Source organism: Trichogramma pretiosum, unplaced genomic scaffold (genome assembly GCF_000599845.2).
Source record: "Trichogramma pretiosum strain Unisexual culture from Peru unplaced genomic scaffold, Tpre_2.0 scaffold60, whole genome shotgun sequence".
Classification (NCBI taxonomy): Eukaryota; Metazoa; Arthropoda; class Insecta; order Hymenoptera; family Trichogrammatidae; genus Trichogramma; species Trichogramma pretiosum.
In genome coordinates, this window is record NW_019640805.1 from 641,911 (window position 1) to 663,706 (window position 21,796).

Below are 21,796 nucleotides of genomic sequence, written 5' to 3' on the forward strand. Positions count from 1 at the left end.
AAACGTTTGATTTTTACTTTACACTGTATAATACAGCTATTATCAAATATTCACATGATTTATTGAAAACTTGTCATAAATAATTTTGAGCATCTTACACCAAAAAAGTTATATTATTACTTGAATTATAATGATTCAACTAAATAAATATGTTTTCAATCTGTCGATCAGATGAATGAATATTTCCAACTCATAGAGAGTCACATATATTTTAAATTTGAAAAGTGAAAGCAGCCTTACATTGTTTTATGTACTAAATAACATAAAAAATTGCAGAACCGTAAAAGTGAGTCAGGATCAGATGTTTTGACCACTCATAATACCCGGTCAGAAAACAGTGATGACGTGAGTTCTGGAAACAATAATCCATCGATAATCAGGAGCTTAAGAAAATCCATGGGAGGTCGACAGAATCGTTCCTCGCGAGCTTTGGTCTCGAAGTCGGACTCATTTTCTGGATACAATGTCGAAAACGAGCCTCAAGCCGAAACTATTCAAACGAAGAGTAACCCAACAATGAAGTTCGGTTTTCTACATACAGCAGCTTCAGTTTCGAGCGAGTCTGATATCGACGAGGGAGATAAGACCGCTACAGCTTGTGTGCGAATGGCAAGGAATGAACGGCTCCATGCCACTTGCGAGGATACCGTACTTACGATCAAGAAAAAGAGAGCTACACAATACGGAGTGGAGGCTGACAGTGATTTAGAAAAGAACAGCTTGGGCGCTAATTCTTTGGGTGAGCAAGCTTGGGACAATTATCAGGTGAGTTAGTGCATCTTAAAAATTATAAATCCTCTAAATGCTATTTTTAACATCATTTTGTTTACGTTGTGCATGCCAATTTTTGGATCTTTTAGAAGGTCAATAAATGCTCAAATTTTTTGTGATTTCATATAGTTAAAAAGTATCAATGAATAATTAACAATTTTTCATTAGGAAAAATATATGAGCGAGGCGTATAGCGAAGCCACTGATGTTGAGACTGCGCGACGTCTTCTCGATTTTGGAGATGATTACAGAAATTTTTTGGACAGTCAATCTGATTGTGCTTCTAGTCTAGGTGTTCATAATGTAAGCCTGATGAAAAAATCTGACTTGAAAAAAGAATATTAATCGAATAAAATTAACGAGTGATTTTTTTAATATTTTCAGGAGGACAGCGATAGCGACATGGAATTCAAACGTTTAACTCAAAATTCTCAAACTCAATTATTGATTTCAGAAGCCCGTTATGGAACTCTAGCTGACAGCGGTTTTGTAAGTATTCTAATAATTCTCATCAATTTTTTTCAAATTAAATTTATTAGAACATTAAAAACGGTAAAATTATTCAATTCGTTGTGAAAAAATATAGTTCCTTCGAAAAAATTCCAAGCAATTATTCAGGTTTATAATTACTACTTGAAATATGAAATCCAGATAAAATTAAAGGAATTTTTTTTGATCGTTCATCGATCGAAACTTCTGTTTTTAATAATGATTGCTTATACTATTGTAAAAATTGTATAAAAAACTATTTTATTAATTATTCTACAATTTGTTAAAGACTGAACTAACGAGAGTTTGCCGGGAAAACATCAGGTGTTTGAAGGCTATTTCCGAGACAAGCAATATTTCCCGTCATAATGCCAAGCACAGCAAGCAAATACGTGGTGAGTACAATGTGGTGACGGTGGATGATCACAAAGTCTCTCTGATAACAACGTCTATCTCTTACGTCATCGCTTACTTATTATTCACCGCTGTTAGTGGGCTTGCTTATTTTCTTTTTTTAGTTCATTAAAATGTTTGAATTTTTATGCTTCTAAAGTCAGTAGAACATAATTGACGTAATTTTTAAATACTACTTAATTGTATTGTAAATTTAATTCCTATGTATCTTAATTTTCTATTTATGTAGTAATTGTAGTATGTTAAGTAACATAAACTTTCCTAAAAAATAGTACTTATTAACGAAAGATCAAAAAATATTTGCATTGGTCGAAAGCATTATAAAAAACCAATTAAAATGATATTTATCTTAAAAAATGTTTCTATTTTGTAATTAACATATTTATTAACTCGCAAAAACGTAGAAACCATAGAAACGATAAAACAAAAGGTGCATGGAAAAAGTTCACTGCAATTGGTTTTTCGTAATGCGTAGATTATCATCATTAATTTCATTTGTTTATTACTTAATAAAAGGCTCATTTTTATTATAAATGTTTTTCAATAAATTTATGTTAACATCACTCTCCAAGTTTTACTCACGCTTAATTCGTTGTTTTTACTTGTATCATTCACTTTTACAAGAATTTATATCATTTGCTATCACTATCAATCATGGTACGCCTCTATTATTTCACTAATGGATATGGTAAGTTTTAAAAATAATGCATAGCTTCTTTCCGAAACGAAAATTTTAGTTTTAGGTAAGAAGTCCAGAGTAAAGATGATAATGTTCAAACCCATTTGATGAAACTTTTATCGAATTCTAAATAACTCTATGGCAAATAAGAGAATTGAAACTAATGCCGATTCAGAATTTTTTTTTTTTAATTATTACCTTTATCTGAATCCGATTTTCTCAAAATACATTGTGCGCATGAATAAAAATTTTTAAAAACTTGATGATTGCTCTATATTACAAAATTAAATCCAGTGATAGAATATAAAATCTCGGTTATTTATTGATAAATAATATACATGAATATCCTTAAAGTATAATAAAAAATAACAATTTTACTAAGAGATTTTTAAGCTCATGTATTTGTTAAACAATGATTTTGCTTCAAATGCATTAAGCATGCAGGTTACTGACCGTTCGTTTATTTTATTTTATTTTTTTTCGTTTAAAAATGATTAATTCCTAAATAATCAACAAGCGATCTAAAACTCGATATAATTGATGTTATCTTTTCAATAAAATAGGTATACTTTAAGATCTTTAAACTATTGGCTATAAATAAAACTTTCGATAAAATAGACGAATTCATGTGTACGTTAAAGGACGATTAAAGAGCTTCACGAAGCCGGTAACTTCGTGGTTGGTAGGGAAAATTACACGCCTTATATATCTATGTATATACTCAATACTGGTTGGCTGTAGCGTCGCAGCTTTCACGCCAACGCCAGTCGGATCGTGGCCTCGTCGGCGAGGTAACGTTTCAGAGAGCTCTTTCTTGCTCATATTATATGTTTGTTGATACATCATATTTTTCAAGAACGATAGTGGCTTTTGATGTTTTTATCAGTGAATTTCATAAAAATGTTTAACGTGTGAATTAGTTCATATTAACTTAAAGTGCACAAAAATGTCTGTTGAATCAGGTTTCTTAAACCTTTCCCCTACTACTGATACGCGTATGTACTTGCCTCGGCGCATATTTGTTGTAACATAAAATAAGTATTTGAATAATAGAAGAGTAAAGAGTAAAATATCTATGGAGTAATATAAAAAAAAATTAGAAAAAACGAAGTATATAAAAGAATATATACGATCGGAAAATTAATCAGAAACCGTTTTAGTATATTCATTAATTTTGAAGTATTTGATCAATTTAGTCAAAAATATTCAAACATGCGTTGAATCAAATTCATATTAATATTTATAAGTTATTTACTATTATAAATTGAAATTTTTACTTGAATCACTCTAGAAGTCTATATATTGCAAATTTAAATTTTTTTTTAATTCAAATTTTTTTTTCTCGTACTAAGATAGTTCGAAAACTTAAACCATAAAGTATTTATGGTATGTGGAGAAATTTAATGCAACATATATTTAAGGAACATGCAAAAGACATTGCGTGTAATTATAGCGGTATATGCGAAAGCGACTTTACGCGGGATGCTTTTCTGAGCAGTTCAAAAACAGACTAGTACATAAACTAAACTAGACAACTCTGAATTAGCATCTTCAAATTGCACAAGTAACAGTATTGCAATATTTAAATTTTTTTTTACTTTGTCTTTAAATGAATTTATTTCCCCATGCGTAAGATAAAATCTTTAATCAGTCACTTGATAATTGTTTCGTAAAAAGCTTGAAAAAAATAAAACTATACTAGGTGTTTCGGAAGTATAAAATGTGGGTGTAATTTAACTACAGTTATAAAATAAATTATCTTGTTCAATTACCGGAGCAAGAAAACCAGTCCTTCTTTCGTTCCTGTATTAGGATTTCAATGTGAACTAACAAACTTACCCACCGTGTCGATTGTGGATATTAAGTCCGAATCATTTTTAGACATGACATCATGTGAGCAATAATTTTACCTGTACATCGCATCACCTGTTCGTCATCCTTCAATAGTATCACTGTCATTAAAAAATTCAAAATCTTTTCAAGCTCGATGAAAGCGAAAACACCATCTTTAAGTAATTACTCATTTCTTTTATTGGGTTTTCATATTTTTACAATGAAATTAAAAAATTGAAATAAAATTTTTTGTCAAAATATCCCATATTCATCTTGAATTACTATCCCAATACTTATTAGAAAAAACAATATTTAAATTTGGCGCTGTGTGATGAAAAATTACGGTGAAATTATAATATAATTCTCTTAAATATTTCAAAACCGAATTGTATTGTTCTTTTCACTTTACCTGCACATTTTATATACATACATTACGCATATATAAGAGATATGAAGTTTTTGAGGACCTGCATGTCAATATGAGCAAAAGTTGAATATTTGCAAATAAAACGTTTGATCTATAAAAAAATTACATTATCATACTTGACTGAAATGTTATTTATTTTTTAGAGCAAAAAGAAAGTACGTGAGAATAAATACTTAATTTCACGTTACATGTCCAATTAAAAAGAAAGAAAGTTTTACTAGATCTATAGTGTTCCTTGTATATGTACTCTAAATATCAGCCGTTTATACCTTTCATGCAATTTCACGCTCATTTATTTCTAATTCACTGGAACATCATTCATTTGTTTTTACTAACAAATACTTTCGCCAAGTTAAATAGTATTAAGACGTTCAAATTGACCTTCTTATTTTTAGGCTTGATGGAAAGATGGGACTCCCTCTCCCTTAGAGCAGAGGAAACTCAAAAGATCAACGCAATTCACCGTGAAATGGCAGCAATGAAGCTCGAGTTTTGCGCAGCCTACGAAAGATTTACGTCGTACAAAGTAGTTTTAAAAGAGCCACAGCTCATTGAAGATCAAATCAATAAAATTAACGTGAGTAACTTTAAAATATTACATTTTTTATTTCTAAGTAATAATAGTTCATTTTTGGAAAAATATTTTTAATTAAGATAGCACTGTCATATAAAAAAAATATCTTACCTCTTTACAAATGACGATTGGAAATAAACAAGGACTAACACATTAAATTTACATTAAAAAGACCACCAGGGAACATAATCGTCAGTACTTTGCAGTAACTTTTTGCCGTGCTATATCCGACAAATGCCTCGTGCAACTAGTCTATTCATTAAACAAGTGAATCTTGTTCTTTGCCGCGAGAGCTGCTACACCCATATAAATAACTTATTCGTAAAAAATTTAAGTTAGGCTTCGAAATTAAAAACATTACTTTATGCGGTGTTGTTTTTAAGTTTAATGTATCTCACGTGTTTTTGTCAGTAAAACTTGTCGCGGTACCAAAAGGCTGATATACTCAAGATAACCGGTTTCATGCCATGTGCTAAATAATTTCAAGGGCATGGAAATATTGTACGTTTCAGATTCATCGTTTCAACTAGATTTCAGAACTTTAATATTTGGAACTGATTTAGCGTGACTATATTTGCGCGATAAGAGCAAGTCAATATCATAATAAAAATATCGCGATTAGTCAGTGAAAGTTACTGAGTAGTTGCAGACTAAGTATTTTAAAAAATCAAATACTTAAATCAAAAAATAGTTCTACGTTCTTCAAAAATTGACTTACTTAAAAGTTGGTTTGTTTCGGTCCCGTGTTTGTAACGATCAGCAACTGAAAAAAAAAATATATTACGCCGATTTAATTAATTTTATGAAAAAGCATTCAAAATCAATTATTTTCATCATCTACTCATTATTAATTAAAAAGCAGTTGTCTATCAATACAAAGTCAATTATAAGTTCTGGTCACAGTTTGAGTGCATAAAAACCTGCAAGTTATGTAGGCTGTTGAGTTCCCGATCGGGTGCGAACGACAACAATAACAAAAAAACAGTTCATTGGCACGAGTATTTATACACATCTCACTGGCCATTACAGGGTGAGCTAGCTAATTTGAGAGATAGCAAAGCGGCTATGCTGGCGCTCAACGTTTCGACACATCGGTTAATCACGGATCTCGGCCAGAAGACTTCGCCCACACTCACTGCTTTGAAGGACGGTGTGGCAGATCTTTATAGACTCTGGGATGAAGCTTTTCAAAAGTGAGTAATTTCATTTTCCATATCAGTCGTAAAAATATTAAACATCTATTCAACCTCATCAACAAAATTCAAACTAAAACTCAATTTTCAGAGGAAACCAGCAGCTCTGTAAACTACAAGTAGTTCATCAGTTTGAGGCTAGACTTGCAGAACTTCAATGTGCCTTACGAAGAGATAAAGACACATTGGCAGTTTTAGACGCAGCCCTTCAAGCTGGAGCAACGATGGAAGTGGCAACTTCAGTAAGAGATGTTGCTCGATTGCTGTCAGAAAAGCATGAGGCCAGAGATGAAGTGAGTAATACTTATATGCTGCATTTTTCTGATTTTTTTTTTCTCATACACAAAATGATTGTATATGCGGGGGGTGGGGGGGGCTTAATTTTAACCCATAATATTATTATCTGCTCAATAATACACTTTATACGTAACATATATATTTTATTTATGAACGATACTTCAATTTCCCAACAGAATGGTGTTACTCTAGACTCGCCGTTAACTCCGACATTAGAAAACATTGAAAGCGGAACATTGAATGTAAAACAGATTTCGTTCAGCGATGCTTCGCATACAACCTGTTCTCCATTTGAGGGTGGCTCTTTGTCAGACAGTGGTATCAGCGACAGTGGCAGTGAGCAAGAACTCAGTGAACGCGAGCGTCGCCTCGCAGCTCTGCGAAGGCTCACTCGCAGTCTCGAGTCACAGCTTCAACCGGAATCTTGCGATGATGTCCTGGGAGAGTTGTGGCGCCGGGTTGAGGAAGCCGAGGCCGAGCTTCGCAATTTACAAAAGCAGTGCCGTGAACTCATCGTGCGAACCGCAGCCAGTGTGGAATCCAAAAAGAGCTCTAAAGTTGTAGATACTGAACGATTACTCGTTCCGAGGTAAGTCATCTGACATTTTCATAAAGCTTCTAAACTATTCTTAACCACCCATGCATTTTAATTTTTAACAATTTAGCAAACGTGACAAGTCAATGTGGATCGATACAATTTGCACTAATGACAAAGCATGCGTTGCAAATTTTCCTTTGACTGAATTTCTTGGAATGGACGACCCCGACAATGACCCAGACGAGCCACGTAGCTGGGTTTGGCGAGTACTTCGGGCAGCTCTTCCTTTTCAATTAGCACTGGTCGTTCTCTTTTGTGCAGCGTGTCTTTTGGAACCTCACTGCTGCGAAGCCGGTAACACACTCAACCTTTCGTTGACACCGCAACTGCGTTATTTGCATGGACCGCCGCCTGTCTAAGTAAGTTGACACCACCGAAAGACTGGTAAATTCTCAATTGGGAACAGTACCAAGACATCCAGCTAAAAGAGCTATTGGAAAGCAAGAAGACAATGATTGTATTATATTTTTTCAACAAAATTTCGCTTGTTTTGGCTTTTTTGTTATGCTCTAAAAGTTTGATTCGTAGAAAGAATATCTTCAGGTTAATACGTGTCAATTACGAAATTGATATAGTGAATCGTTGTTGACTTTTATGTTTTAGATAACGTGTAGATAATTGTTTAATTCGTTGCATAGACTGGATTTGTATTAATGTTATCAAACGAGCGCATTTTTTATGTGCATCATATATTTTTGTGTCATAAAAAATGTATGAATCAGGGTCATTTATTGAAGAACTTTAGGGCTATATAAAATATAATTTCTGACTCATGAGCCTAAGGACCCGTGCCAATTCTAATCAAAGACTTTCCACGAATAGCGCTGACAGCGACGTGCCTTCAAAAATTTTTAAGTGAAAATTAGCACTGCTTGAAGTTTAAGCTTTTGCTGTAACTAAAAAGTTGAGTGTTATTCACATATAGAAGTGAAAAAGAAAACATTTTATGAAATAGTATATTTTGTAACAAGTGCGCGAAGCAGTTGACTCATCCAGGAGTTGTTTTCACCCGAGCGTAGCGAGGGTGCAAAGACTCCTGGGTGAGTCAACTTCCTCGCGGACTAGTTGCAAACGATATTTTTTAACTCTGCTTGCGAGAAACTAGGGTTTTCCGTCGCTTTAAGGTTAGAAAACCCGTGTTTCGCGCACGCAGTGTTAAAAAATCCTTTTACAATTTCGAAAAATATGATGTACAAAGACTTTATTTTAGATATAAATCTAAATATTCAAAATGCTAACTGCATATCTTAACCAAAAAATTTGTTTCACATTTGCATCGCAGAACTAAAAATGAACTAGGTCATTTGAATTTTTCAATTCACAATATTTTTCCTATTGGTGATGTAAAAATTTTTGCCATAGAAATTTAGCGCGTAATAACTATTTAATTAGTTCCAAAACTACCGACTAGTCAAGTATCAAAATGCCTCCGCGATGCTGTTTTTATAGTTTTCATAGAGCTAATTAGCGCAGCTGAAATGTAGCATAGTAAGATCAATTTGGTAACTCGATGAATTTTTTTTAAGAGTTGCAGTTATCTTGTATTTAATGCATGTCATAAAATGTAAATTCCAAACTCGTTTACCGTGTAAACATATATTGTAAATAGTTTTAAAAATTCGATCGTTGATGATAATAATTTTTTATACAATAAATATCATTATGATCTGTTAGACTGTCAATTGATTTCAAATGAAATATATTTGCAATGATATTTCAAGACAGCAGCTTGATGTAGTAATATAGTAGTACGTTAAAATTCGACATTATCGCCACGACGACAATCTGTTCTCAGTTCAAACGACTATAAAATTTATTTGAAATTTTTAGACCGTGTAAATAAATTACTTTAAAAAATGAATGTCGACGAAGCGAATGCACAAAATACGTAATTATTCGTTTGAAAACGAATATCAAGTATCAAAGTAAAGTACTTACATTTTTACAGATTTTTAGATAGTATTCATTTTGAAAAAACATACATTTTTACTATCAAGCCAGGTTGAATTTGTATGTATTAACATAAAAATATATTGTTCAATATATTTATTTTGTGAAATTTGTTGCTTATGTACATAATTTAAAGTTAGTGAATTTATAATTTCGATCTAACTACTAAACTATATCGAATTTAATGTTATTCAGTTTCTTCAAACTTTTTTCGAGAGGATTATTAAAGTTATCCAAAATAGCAATGCTTCCGTTTCAGGTAATTTTTTATAATTGAATTTTGCTAATATTGAAAATATGTTCAATAAACAATTAATAATCAACCTTAAAAAAAAGTTAAAAGCTCTGAAAGTTATAATTTTTATGTTCATTTGTTACATACTGTAAAGCGCAATAATCGCATCATTTATTAAACGATATTGTGTGTGTAAAGTACCTGAAAATAATTAGAATTATTAAATAGTTATATTTATTATAAAATCTTTATAATATGAAATATGAGAACCTTTTGCATGAAATGGTATATCATTTGAGAGAATGCTTTCAAATATTTTTATTCGTTATTTTTATTTAAAGCAGTTCAGACTTCAAAAACATGGATGACTTATATTTTTACATTGTCCGTTTTTTTATTGTCTTTGTTAAAAATATTAGCTATTCATGTTTAAGAGTGTTCCGAGTATACCAAGAAATATACGTAATTATTGAAGGACAAAATAGCAAAAACAAGCAATGCTTTGTCATTGAACACTATCGCAATGTGCCATGATTTTGCATGGTTGTGCATATATTTCATGTAACATAGCATGCTCAATTGTAAGTTTCTTTTAATTCTTATACATTTTACCCAATATTATTTTGCTCGTTTTAGCAATCTTATCTTCATATTCAAATATAAAAGAGAAAAGTGAAATAAAAGAAAGAAAAAGTTGGACGTATGCACCAACAGAGTTAGCGCTAAAACTAATGGTAGAGATTGTATCGATTTTTGCAAAACAAAAGTGTTAGATTTAATAATGATATTCGATGTGTATTTTATTGTAAATACGAATGATCCATCGATTAATTGCCAACTTATACAGCTTGACGTCTGAAATTTTGTAAATTTAAATATTGTATAATCGTATTGTTAAGAGTGAAAAATCACATAGCTTACAAAAAAATGCGACTATCAATTATGAAAATTATATTTTGATGAGTATTTCTTGACATTTGTGGCCTTGGAAATATCAACAGCATTTTTAGAAAATGCTCCTCGGGCATTTGAGAAATTGAAGTAATTTCTAGATTTATTAAATCTTTTAAAACGTGAAATCTTGAGTGTTTATGAAATGGACAGAAAGAGAATAATAATCATTTATTGATAGTTTTTGAGATTTGTATACTTTTGGTTCAACAGCCAATGAAAACACTTTTTGACTGCCAAAACTGCCTTGAAAAAGTTGGTCATGATACAATGTTCCAGTTGTACTTGACGATTAAGTATATAAATATACACAAAGCTGTATCAACATCAAACGTGACTTTGTTGAGCAAATGATCAGATTCTTGACATGATTTTTGCTTGGATGGAATTGGGGCGTTAGTATGACGGAAAATGAATGATTGATTATAATTTACATCAATTTAACGTTCTCCTGTTAAGTGAAGCCTCGAAAAGGGTTTTATAAGAATCAGAACACCAGTGGACGGATTAGTTGCGCGAATATTCTATTGATGCGCTTTTTATCAATTAAAATAATGTAAGAATGCATATAAATCATGCGTTTTTATATAGCTGTACTAACTATTTCTATTTAAGGTGTTTTTTCTTGTTAAGCACCAATTTTACATTTACTCCTTTATATCTGCATTCACTTACTCTTATCCTTCATATCAATCTCAAAATGTTTGTGTTTTATAAAGTTTACTCTCATAATTATTGCATCGTTAATGTTAGCTCATTTAGAATGCAGCGCTTATTTTCATAGACACATTGTAAGTTGTGCCATTCTCATAATTATTATATGTATGCTTACTAACACTAAACTATAGTAATGATTTTTAAAAAAAAATCACATAATCATACATTTACCACTTGTATTTTTGGCAAATTTTCAAGAAATACGTAATAAATACTTTTCAAAAATCATTTATTGTTTGTTTTTACCTAATTTCAATTGCATTCTTAACTCATTTTAATTTATATATAATACATTTTTCCAAATCCAAAATGAAATTACAATTAATGAAATAATATATTTTAATTTTTCATTTATATTTTTATAGTAATTTCATTTTATAGTTACGATTAAAAACGTAATAAGATGATATACAAATTTTTTTTTCATAGTGTTGAAAAGTTAAAATGTGCTTTTAAGCATTCTTTTGACCCCTGGTAAGTCATCCTTTCATATTTACTGAAGATACAAATGCACGCTGAGAAGCAAACAATCCTCTCAGTACCTACCATCGGTAACATTTCGTTATTGATTTTAAGGTTTCTACGTTGCCTATTTAAGTTTAACATAAAATTATCAATATTGAAAACTTTTAAGAGAAAAACATGAGGACAAATTTCTTGGAATCCGAAATAAATTTCAATTTTATATTCAAGTTTTATTAAAATAAAAAATTTGTTAGTATTACTCGTTTAGAGTTTAGAGTGAAAAATTACTTTTTCAAATTATGCTTCATTTACACAATGTATCAGATATTTATTTACTTATTTATTTTTTTAAATATTTATAATTTCAAGTGAATAACAAGCAAACATGCAAGAGTAATTTTGTCGATGTAAATATTTATAAATGTAGTACAAAAAAAAAGAAAAAGAAAATACTGCATCATTGGAAAATGTGAATTTTTTTACTTCGCAAAGGCAGCAGCAACAAAAGAGAGGAAGATAAAAGTAGTCTTTCCTCGAAATCGGAAAAAAGCTTGGGCGGAAGCTAGAATGAGAAAGAGGTTCGGTAGTGGCAGTGTAAAAGCGTAGTCGTGTCGCACGTACGTTCGTCTGACGACGACGTGCTCGGCATCGCGAATCGCGCAACCAACCCCTGACATACAGATCTCTCGCTCTCTCTTTCTCGCTCGCTCTATAAGACCGTCTCTCGCAGCTACCCTCTTCTTTTCTGAACGCTATATCTACCTTTTTCTTTTTTTTTCTTTTTATACTATTTCTCTACTCTTTTCACTTCTGCATTACTTCGTCTCGTTCTCTCTCTCTCTCTCTCTAATTTTATCTTGGCGACTCTTTAGTTTCGTACTCGTTCATATTTTTAATATCTCAATGTTTTTGCAACGTAGATGCCACTAAATATCTTCAAATATTTACCGTTGTTATTTTACTATTTTTTTTCGTTAATGTTTAAATTTTCTCAAATTAACAACGATCAGATTAATAACTGCAGTATATCTTTGCAAGAAATGAAAAAGTATCCAAAAATACTAGATACGCGAACATGTACGCGAATATGAGAGAAAGAACCGCGGTATATGTCAGCACAAGCAATATATTACGCTGTCCTCGAGTTCTTATCCTATGTTCTAATCATTCGGCTCTTTTTCCGGAAACTTTGACTGCATCTCCTTCCATCTCGTCTAGAATCTTGATATACATTACCAACTTCATTGCGAAGACCGAAAGCATACTCGCTATCTATCATCAAGATGTATTAGCGTCCAACATTTGCTGCGGCTGTGAACTCGTTGGTTGTGCTGCATTATGCACGAGATGCCGCCGCCGCGTCGAGTCGCTCACCCACACCAATATCCTTGCTCCGCAGCTACTCCGTGAATAACAGAAGAAGAACGGACTTTCGTGCGTATCCATATGGTACGCACGCAGCAATATGCAAAGTGGAAAGATTTTGTACTTGCACCTATACGAGCAAGTATAAAGCTAGAAAAGTGTATCACGACGTAGTCCGAGGAAAAATACCAACTCTTCTAGGTTAGTGGCGCCTTTGTAGAGCTGTGGAAAATACGAGAACTATCCGTACTAGAAAAATTATACTCCAAGTCAATACGTTGAGAGAAAATTTTTAAAAGCATTTGTCAATATAACATTTTTTCCAATTCAATTTGATACTTATTCAATGCCTAGATTGAAATTGTTTAGAAATGAACGCAATAAGCTGACTTTCGTTGCAGAAGGTGAGAAATGATTTATCCAAGTGTGAACAATTTTTCCGCCAGAAACGAGGTTGTTGGTCGGATGAAATTTCTAAAAAAGTCCATCGTTGCTACGTGTACCGCAATGAATCAACATTTGCGGTACTATTGCCAGCCCGCGAGATAATTATGAAGTTCCGTACCACGATGAAGCGTGCTCGACTCAGCGAAAGCTTAGAACTTCATATGTGTAGGTAATACAATTGATATTTTCTGCTAGACATGCAACTCATCAACATATAGAAACAGTAACTATTATTTCAATTCTTTTTGTAATTTAGATAACATTTTCCTTATTTATACTTTCCATGATTAGCAAAAGAGCATCTCTTATCTATGTTAACTCTACCATTTGACGCGATCGCTCATGAAATTCAGAGTCTATTTTAAAGGATAATACATATTGAGCTTATACTGCTGTGGGTAAATACATATTGTATATATTGTAGTTGGAGCTTGAAAGTTCAAAAAGACTTTTGATCCCTACGAGGTCATATTTGCACTTCTGGCGCATAAAATGTAGTGATCAACGGTAAAAGACGAAGGGTGCTATTTTATAGCAACACGAAGCGCATCTTGAGAGATGGTGAAATATCATCTCTACCGCTCGTGTTCCTTTACCCAACCGTAGAAGCAAAACGGAAGAACGAGGAGTGAGGAGACGTCTTGATGACCACTAGTCGGGCACCTATTCCGTATACAAACACCCGCACGCTGATGCGGATCAAAATGTGCAGAGAGCACGCAGCTTTACGAGCGTCGCTCGAGAGGAGTCTCTCGCCAAGATCCTGCACATACACACAAGCCAGTATGGGCGGGCATCGGTAGCGGCGCTCGTAAAGCTTGGTCGGGTTATTTATGCTGCCCTCGTCTGCTTGGACTACAGCTGTCCAGGCGGCTGATGTCCTACACGTAGAAAAGCAAAGGCTCTATATAAGTAGAGACAACCTGACGTGTGTTTATCCTGAGACTTGCCATCTTCTTTGACGTATGAACTTTTGATGAAAGACAAAAAATCTTCTACGCGTAAACTAATGTATGTTCTTTACAAATCAAGAGGACGATTAAAATATATGATCCTAGACTAATAGAGAACAATAGAATAACTCTCTGTACTTTTAAATTGCTTATTGCATCGTTTTCTCACATTTTCAAGAATATTCGACTCATTTGTTTAGAAAAAAAAGTTAAAAAGCTTCGGAGAGACACTTAAGAACATCAGAGTGCAGTACATCAGAGGCTCAAAGGACAAGGGCAAACCACACTTATACTCCAAGATCACTGCTATTCGTTTAAATTAGGGACGGCTTGTACGGTAATAAAAATGTATATTTGATGTTTACAAGCTAGTTCGGTGAATTTTCTGCGAGTTGAATAAAATATTTTTTACATCAACTCTTTACTTTTTCGAAACTCACTCAAACTTAAACTGACATGTAAAATATCAATCATTAATTTGTAAAAATATATTCAGTGGAGAAAAATTACAATGGTCGATAAAATACGAGCCAGTTTTTAATTAAATTCAAATAATTCTCTAGATTGAGCTTTACGTGAAAATTGCTTAATAATTATTTTGAAAGATAATTAAAAAAAATATGTTAAGCAACTATTCACACGAAAAATTTAGTGTACAGTAATAATTTAATTTAGTCAAAAACCGTTTCGTGTCATCCTGTTTTCGTCCAATTAATAGACTATCTGTTTGGGTAATGATTAATTGCGTACAAGTTATTCCGAGTAAACATAATTTTTTTTTCAAAACAATGTCAATTGTGTAGTTGTGCATTTGTTTCTCTAGGTTCCCTGAGCTCTATGATTAAAGCTATACTAGTTCTCTCAGCTTTCGAAGCAGACGAAATCCGACGTAATCCTGCGACAGGGGTCAAGATTCTGTATGCGTACTTGTGCAAAATTTCATCTCACAATACATTTCTTCCCTTCTGCAGGAACGTCGCTGCATACGAGCTCATCGGCAAACGGCTTATTCTGCTGTTTACTCCCGTGGCTTCATTACCTTTCACAATATTTGCACAAGCGTTACGAGACGTCGACTAACTCACCAAACAGTCTCTCCATTTCTCATTTGTCCCACAGTCTGGACGAATTTGCTGAGGGATTCGATGATATCATACTTCAATGAGATACTTTTACGATTCTCTTGATTAATATGTGGAGAAAAATTCATTGAATTTTCCTAACGTTTAATATTAATCATTATGTACTATATTTTTTGAAACTTGTTTCATGCAACGAATTAAAATATTAAAATACGCATTTAACAAATACTGAAAAAATGTACCAGCTCTCAGGAGTGAAAATCTTGTGTTTGCTTTTATAAATTGATACATATTTTAAAATGTATAATTACTTTTTTGAAAGAGAGATGAGTCGAATAACAATAGTCAGAGGGGAGGGTGCGAACCTACAGGATGAAATTAGAATAACATGGTGAGCCTTTCTGACATTGTGGGTCAATGGTCACTTTGCATATGTAAGCTTCATTTTAAAGAGGGAGATCAAGCATTCAGTTCAAGTTAAAAGCCGGATCCAAAGCTTTTAAATCCTACGAATTTCAGTAAAAAAATAATTAATATTTAAAATCTGGCAAATAAATAGATTAAAAAGTCAAAATACAATTTAACTAAATAAAAATTTCAATTGATCGGCAACTATTTAAACGATATTAACAAACTTACTAGATAAGAAAGTTAAACGTAATAAGATTTGTACTATAGTTTTTGACGTGTGAAAAGTGGCTCAAACATCGGCATAAAAGTCATTGTCAGAGAAAAACAACACGTATACTTATGTGTACCATACGCATAGCTCTGAATCGCGACTGAGCAAGCGACGTTTACAATGCACTAGGGAATAATTTCATCCACTCTCGTTACTACTTTTGTCGCGTCTTCAACTGAGTTTTTATTCTTTTATACAACCCTACGAGTATCTTTTTTTGTAAATTATCTCTCTCGTTCTTTACTCGCCAACTTTTCTTCTGTTTCAGTTATAAATTGCTGTACTTTCGTATATGTATACGTATAAAATAACCTTTTTTAATACTTAATGAATAAATTAAAAATATTCATGGACATTTTTTCAATGATAAGTCAATGTATAGTAATTATGTTGTACAAAATTATTTTTTGACTTACGAGAAACATTACTTGAACAGTCTTGAAAAAATGTTTTGTTCAAAACAATAGAAATCGTATAATGATATTATCAATGCTCTACCTATTTCTTTCTTTTGCTATCTGTATATTTGCGTATTAAAGTTTCTTTCCCCATCAACAGATCCCTGGAGAGTGGCGATCGTTAATCGCTTTGAACGATTTTCTTTCGAGGCACGTAGGTGAATAAGTGGGTAGAATCAGCGTTAATATACAAATTTAATGCCCTTACTTCTTCTAAAATCGTAACAATTTTCTACACATGTATGCCATATATATCAATCCTTCATAGATTAATACTCTAGTAAAAGCAGATTGTATTACTCCACTGTTATTTCACCTTATCTTTACTAATATTAGTGTATTTTACCTACTTTCATTTTATTTATTATTGTTTTTATTGGAATTAATAACATGAGTTATTCAATATTTTTTAAATAACATATAATCCTAGTGTAAATTGCATCTTCCAAAAATGAATTCTGTGATCGTTTCATAAACTAATTTTAAACTCGATAAATATCACTGATGCTTTCTAAAATTAGATTGAATTCCAAATAACGTGAACGTGTGTGCATACATGTGTGGGGTTTTAAAGAGAAAAAAATTCAATTTATTCGACAGTGGTGCGTCAAATGAATAAGTCGGACTCAAGTAGTATACTGTTATTTGTGTACTGTTGTTATGTGGTCTGGTTATAGGTCTCTTCACTAATACTAATTGAAACCGATCCTCTTCTTCTGATTCAGTTCTTTTCCTGCACGACTATCGTTACGCATTACTTTGTGGAATGAGGTTAAAGCTACATGCTGATCGTGAATGTATTATATAACTTTGTTTTCTTTTACAGCATCATCTGGTCATCTTCGTCCGATCCTCTCTTCGCCAAGTTTTGTTGTGACTGAATAAGCTTAGAAGCATACTACTTGCGAGTTAAGTGTAGCTGCGAGTACAAATACTGTAACACGGTGGATTTTTAGCGTTACTAGCTCGGGTGAAAGTCACCTTTGTAGGAAACGCGCGGAGGAATGGAGGGTGACAGGAGTAGTCATTGACCAAATCTTCTTTCAATTTTAATCTCAAATCGATTTATTATTTTAAGAAACTGGCTAAATTACATAAAACATATTTGAACGATGGCTCCATTTATAACAATTATCGTTTTGGCTTCTTTCTTCAGGTTTTACAAATAATCTCAGTAGTACGGTGACTTAAAATAGTCTCAGATAGATAGCTCTTCAAATAGATAATCACTCAAAGATAACGCTATTACACTTACTAAAAACGACGTCTCAGAGAAAAGAAACGACTTCGAAAAAGAAAAAGAAAAACGAATACCCAAAACGGAACCCGTCTCTGCGTACTCTCGCTACGACGAGCCAAGAGAGAAAAAGGCAGAGCCCCCGACTCCGCGCTATCGCTGCGCTCGGAGCACCGTATAGCCCCTCATCCTTGGCCGCTGATTGACCCAGCCATCAGCTTGATCGGGCGGAAAAAATGTCACAATACAACTAACGTCTCCGATTCCAAGATCTTATCAAAGATGTGGAAGAGCTCTATTTTTTCCTTAATGAATAAAAGACGGTAAAAGATGATGCGTTCGAAATTGGTACCCGAAAGAAAACTCACCGGACACTAGCTTGTGACATTGTTGGTTCAAAATAGTAATTGCCTAAACCTGGTCCGGTCAGGAGTTGTGTAAGGTAATAGATCAATTCTAGTCATTAGAGCTGCCGATATTGCTGTGGATTTAGTTGTCCTGCTATGCTTTTCGCTTCCCTATCAAACTCTTAAGGAGGATCGAGCAAAAAAGCGGTTGTGAACCACGGGACCAAAAGTTCAGGATATGATTCGTAGGTATTAACGTATCCAAAAATGGACAATATTCCAAATTTGGGTCGCTTACTTTACTAATGTAGTTTACAAATATGTAAACCAAATTGTCTTATACAAATTTCATTTTCGAGCATAAAAATAGATGCCACTAAGAGAGAGCAATAGAACAACTTTACATTTTAAGTCTAACGTTAATAAGGCAGAAAAAAACAATAAAAGGAGAAAAGGAAGATTTGAGTGGGTATAAGTAGTGCATGTTCAGTTCAGTTAAGCAGAATTCGAGTTCGATATAACTAATCAACATCGCAACAACGAATATTCGATCTGGAAAGATAAAAGTAGTTTATGAATGTACGGTCGAAAAATAAGTAAGACAAGAATTGACGAAAGTCTTCTTCACACCGACGAAAGTGCCATTATGGAAAGCAAAAGGAAAATTAGAGAATAAAAATATTTAGCATCACATAAACAGCTTTGAAATAGTACCTAAGTTGGGCCATAATGATCAATATCCTCTAGGAGTTGATAGCGAACTACAGAAGAGGATAAAGGCTAGAAGTGAAGAGTAAATGATAAGCCTACCCATGAACGAATCGTGCCAATAAATAGTAACTACGCCACGCCGGTCCGAAGACGGAGCTCAGTCTCCTAGAGACGGAGAAGGAGGAGGGAGAGTGAATGATAGGCCGTCCTACAAACGGATTGTGCCCTGCGTAAATGGTAGACCATCCTATAAACGGAGCGTGTCAGAAAATGGTATGTGTAGAGGCCTTCCTATAAACGGATCGTGCTTTGCGTAAATGGTAGACCATCCTATAAACGGATCGTGTCAGTGAATGGTGGACCGTCCTATAAACGGATCGTGTCAGTGAATGGTGTGTGACAAGGCCTTCCTATAAACGGATCGTGCCTTGCGTGAATGGTAGACCATCCTATAAACGGATCGTGTCAGTGAATGGTAACTCCGCTACGTCGTTCCCAAGCCCGTAGCTCAGTCTTCCTGAGACAGAGAAGGAGGAGGGAGAGTGAATGATAGGCCTTCCTATAAACGGATTGTGCCTTGCGTGAATGGTAGACCATCCTATAAACTGATTGTGTCAGTGAATGTTGTGTGACAAGGCCTTCCTATAAACGGATCGTGCCTTGCGTGAATGGTAGACCATCCTATAAACGGATCGTGTCAGTGAATGGTGTGTGACAAGGCCTTCCTATAAACGGATCGTGCCTTGCGTAAATGGTAGACCATCCTATAAATGGATTGTGTCAGTGAATGGTAACTCCGCTATGCAGGTCCCAAGCCCGGAGCTCAGTCTTTATAGAGGCAGAGAAGGAGGAGGAGGGAGTGAATGGTTGATTATCCTATAAAAGGATTCTAACACTTTTGAGTCCGTAGGTTTTCTCAATCACCTTTAATATGCAACATTTGGAAGTAAAAAGTGGGTTCTTAATCTGATAAGTTTTTATTTGTCGAATTTTATTAAGAGTCAGATAATTTGAAAAATCATTAAGATGGCTAGTAATTAATCATGCCAATAGTACAGCGTAGAGTTTGTCTGTCTTTTTCTCGCATTATGCAGGCAACCGTTCGCACTACGCGAAATCAATGATTCTAAGCACATTTTGTTTAATTACTCGTTAGTCAGTTCGATAAGGGGTACTTTTTAACATACCAATCGTAAGATAGTGACTTGAAGTATAATATATTCGTCTTTGTTATGATCTGTTGTTTTATAAAAAAAATTATTGCGTAAAATGTATGAAATTATGGTGGCCTCCCGTAAGAGCCCATGTTAAATTTGCTATTTTCAAAGGCTCCGTTTTCAAAAATTAGTTCGATAACCTATGCTGAAATTTCTACAGCATATCAAGGGCACTTTGAATGACATTTCTGCAAAGTTTTATAAACATCTGTTGTCGACCTATTTTACTGACTAGCCACCTCAAGGCACCTTTGTCCAAGCTATCAAGGACTAGTTATTTTCGAACGTTGTTTTTCTATGAAATGTTTCAATTCGTTATGTAAAATTTTTTCTAACCAATGTGTTGAACTTCCTACTAGTGTTATAATAGGTCTCAATGGCTCGTCTGGTGTATAGATCTTTGGAATTATTCGTACATAAATTCGTAATTACTATCAAATAATACTTTTGTGACTAACATTGTTTATTCCGAAGCACGTGCGTAACGCGCGATGCTCTATTTCTATTTTACTTTATGTTAACATGTATCCAGGTGAAAATGGTATGTTAGATCTGATTGTAGATCTGACATCAGATCTGGTATAAGTTCTGGTGAACGCACATCAGATCTTATGTCAGATCTTATATCAGAATTTGCATACGATAAACGACATCAGAACTTACATCAGAACTTACATCCTGATTGTTTAAACAATAAATTTATTAATAATTAAAATTTAATAATAAATTACATTGTATTCTAATAATCATATCGATAATATCTTTAAGAATAATTCCTCCAATGTTTGGGTTTTTTGATTAAGTTAATTTAAATTAATTCGATAACTTTTATCGTTTAAGGGGGGGGGGGGGGTANGGGGGGGGGGGGGGTTAAGGTGCTGATTTATTGATTTTTTTCAATTGTTTTACTAGTAAAAAAAAATTTATTTCTATAATGCACATGTGAAAGTACATGACTTCGAGAGTATGTTGTGAAAATTTTATCGAAAAATTTTTATTTTTGGACCTTTGAGAACAAATCCACGGAAAAGTCGTGAAAATTCTGGTGAGACACGTAACTTTTCACAGAATCATCTGAAACGAAAAATGCAAAATCACCGCATTAGTTTATGAGTTTTATCATTTACAGTGATGATTTTTCGAATTTGAACGTAATTTTGAAGTCGAAAAAAACGTTAAAATTGCGTCCAGACATGAAAAATCGACCTTTTTTTCGGAAAATTTGTTATAAACGAAAAAATTTTTAGAAAAATCGAAATATCTCGACGTCAGTACCTGCTCAAAGGGTTTTTATAGAACTGTGCAAATTTTCAAAAGGATCGGTTGAATACTTTTTGAGTGACGTTTCTCACCGATTTGAAAAATGTCATTTCGAGGAATCGCAGTTCAAAGATACAACGTTATACGTCAAGATTTTTCAGATCGGTGAGAAATGTAACTAAAAAAGTATTTAACCGATCCTTTTGAAAATTTACATAGTTCTTTATAAACCCTTTGAGCAGGTACTGACGTAGAGATATTTTGATTTTACCGAAAATTTTTTTATGTATAACGAATTTTCTGAACAAAATGAATGGACGTGAAATGCCACAGATGGCAAATAGTAATCGGATTAAAAGTTCAATATTTTCGTCTAGTTTGTTTGGATTGGGCTGAAATTTTCACAGAATACTCTTGAAAGTATAAACAATCAAATAAAACAAT

The 21,796-nt window shown here is 33.4% G+C and overlaps 1 protein-coding gene across 1 annotated transcript in view; it reads left to right on the top strand.

The window, feature by feature from the left end:
* The window catches only part of LOC106653396, an 84,495-nt gene extending 76,274 nt beyond the window's left edge, over window positions 1-8,221 (top strand). Inside the window, exons 14-22 of the mRNA XM_014372806.2 lie at window positions 277-765; window positions 940-1,074; window positions 1,156-1,260; window positions 1,550-1,655; window positions 5,009-5,190; window positions 6,217-6,380; window positions 6,472-6,673; window positions 6,854-7,266; window positions 7,343-8,221. Coding sequence (XP_014228292.1) covers window positions 277-765; window positions 940-1,074; window positions 1,156-1,260; window positions 1,550-1,655; window positions 5,009-5,190; window positions 6,217-6,380; window positions 6,472-6,673; window positions 6,854-7,266; window positions 7,343-7,634 — 2,088 coding nt within the window. The 3' untranslated portion in view covers window positions 7,635-8,221. The remainder of the gene's footprint in view (window positions 1-276; window positions 766-939; window positions 1,075-1,155; window positions 1,261-1,549; window positions 1,656-5,008; window positions 5,191-6,216; window positions 6,381-6,471; window positions 6,674-6,853; window positions 7,267-7,342) is intronic.
* The last annotated feature ends 13,575 nt before the right edge of the window (window positions 8,222-21,796 follow it).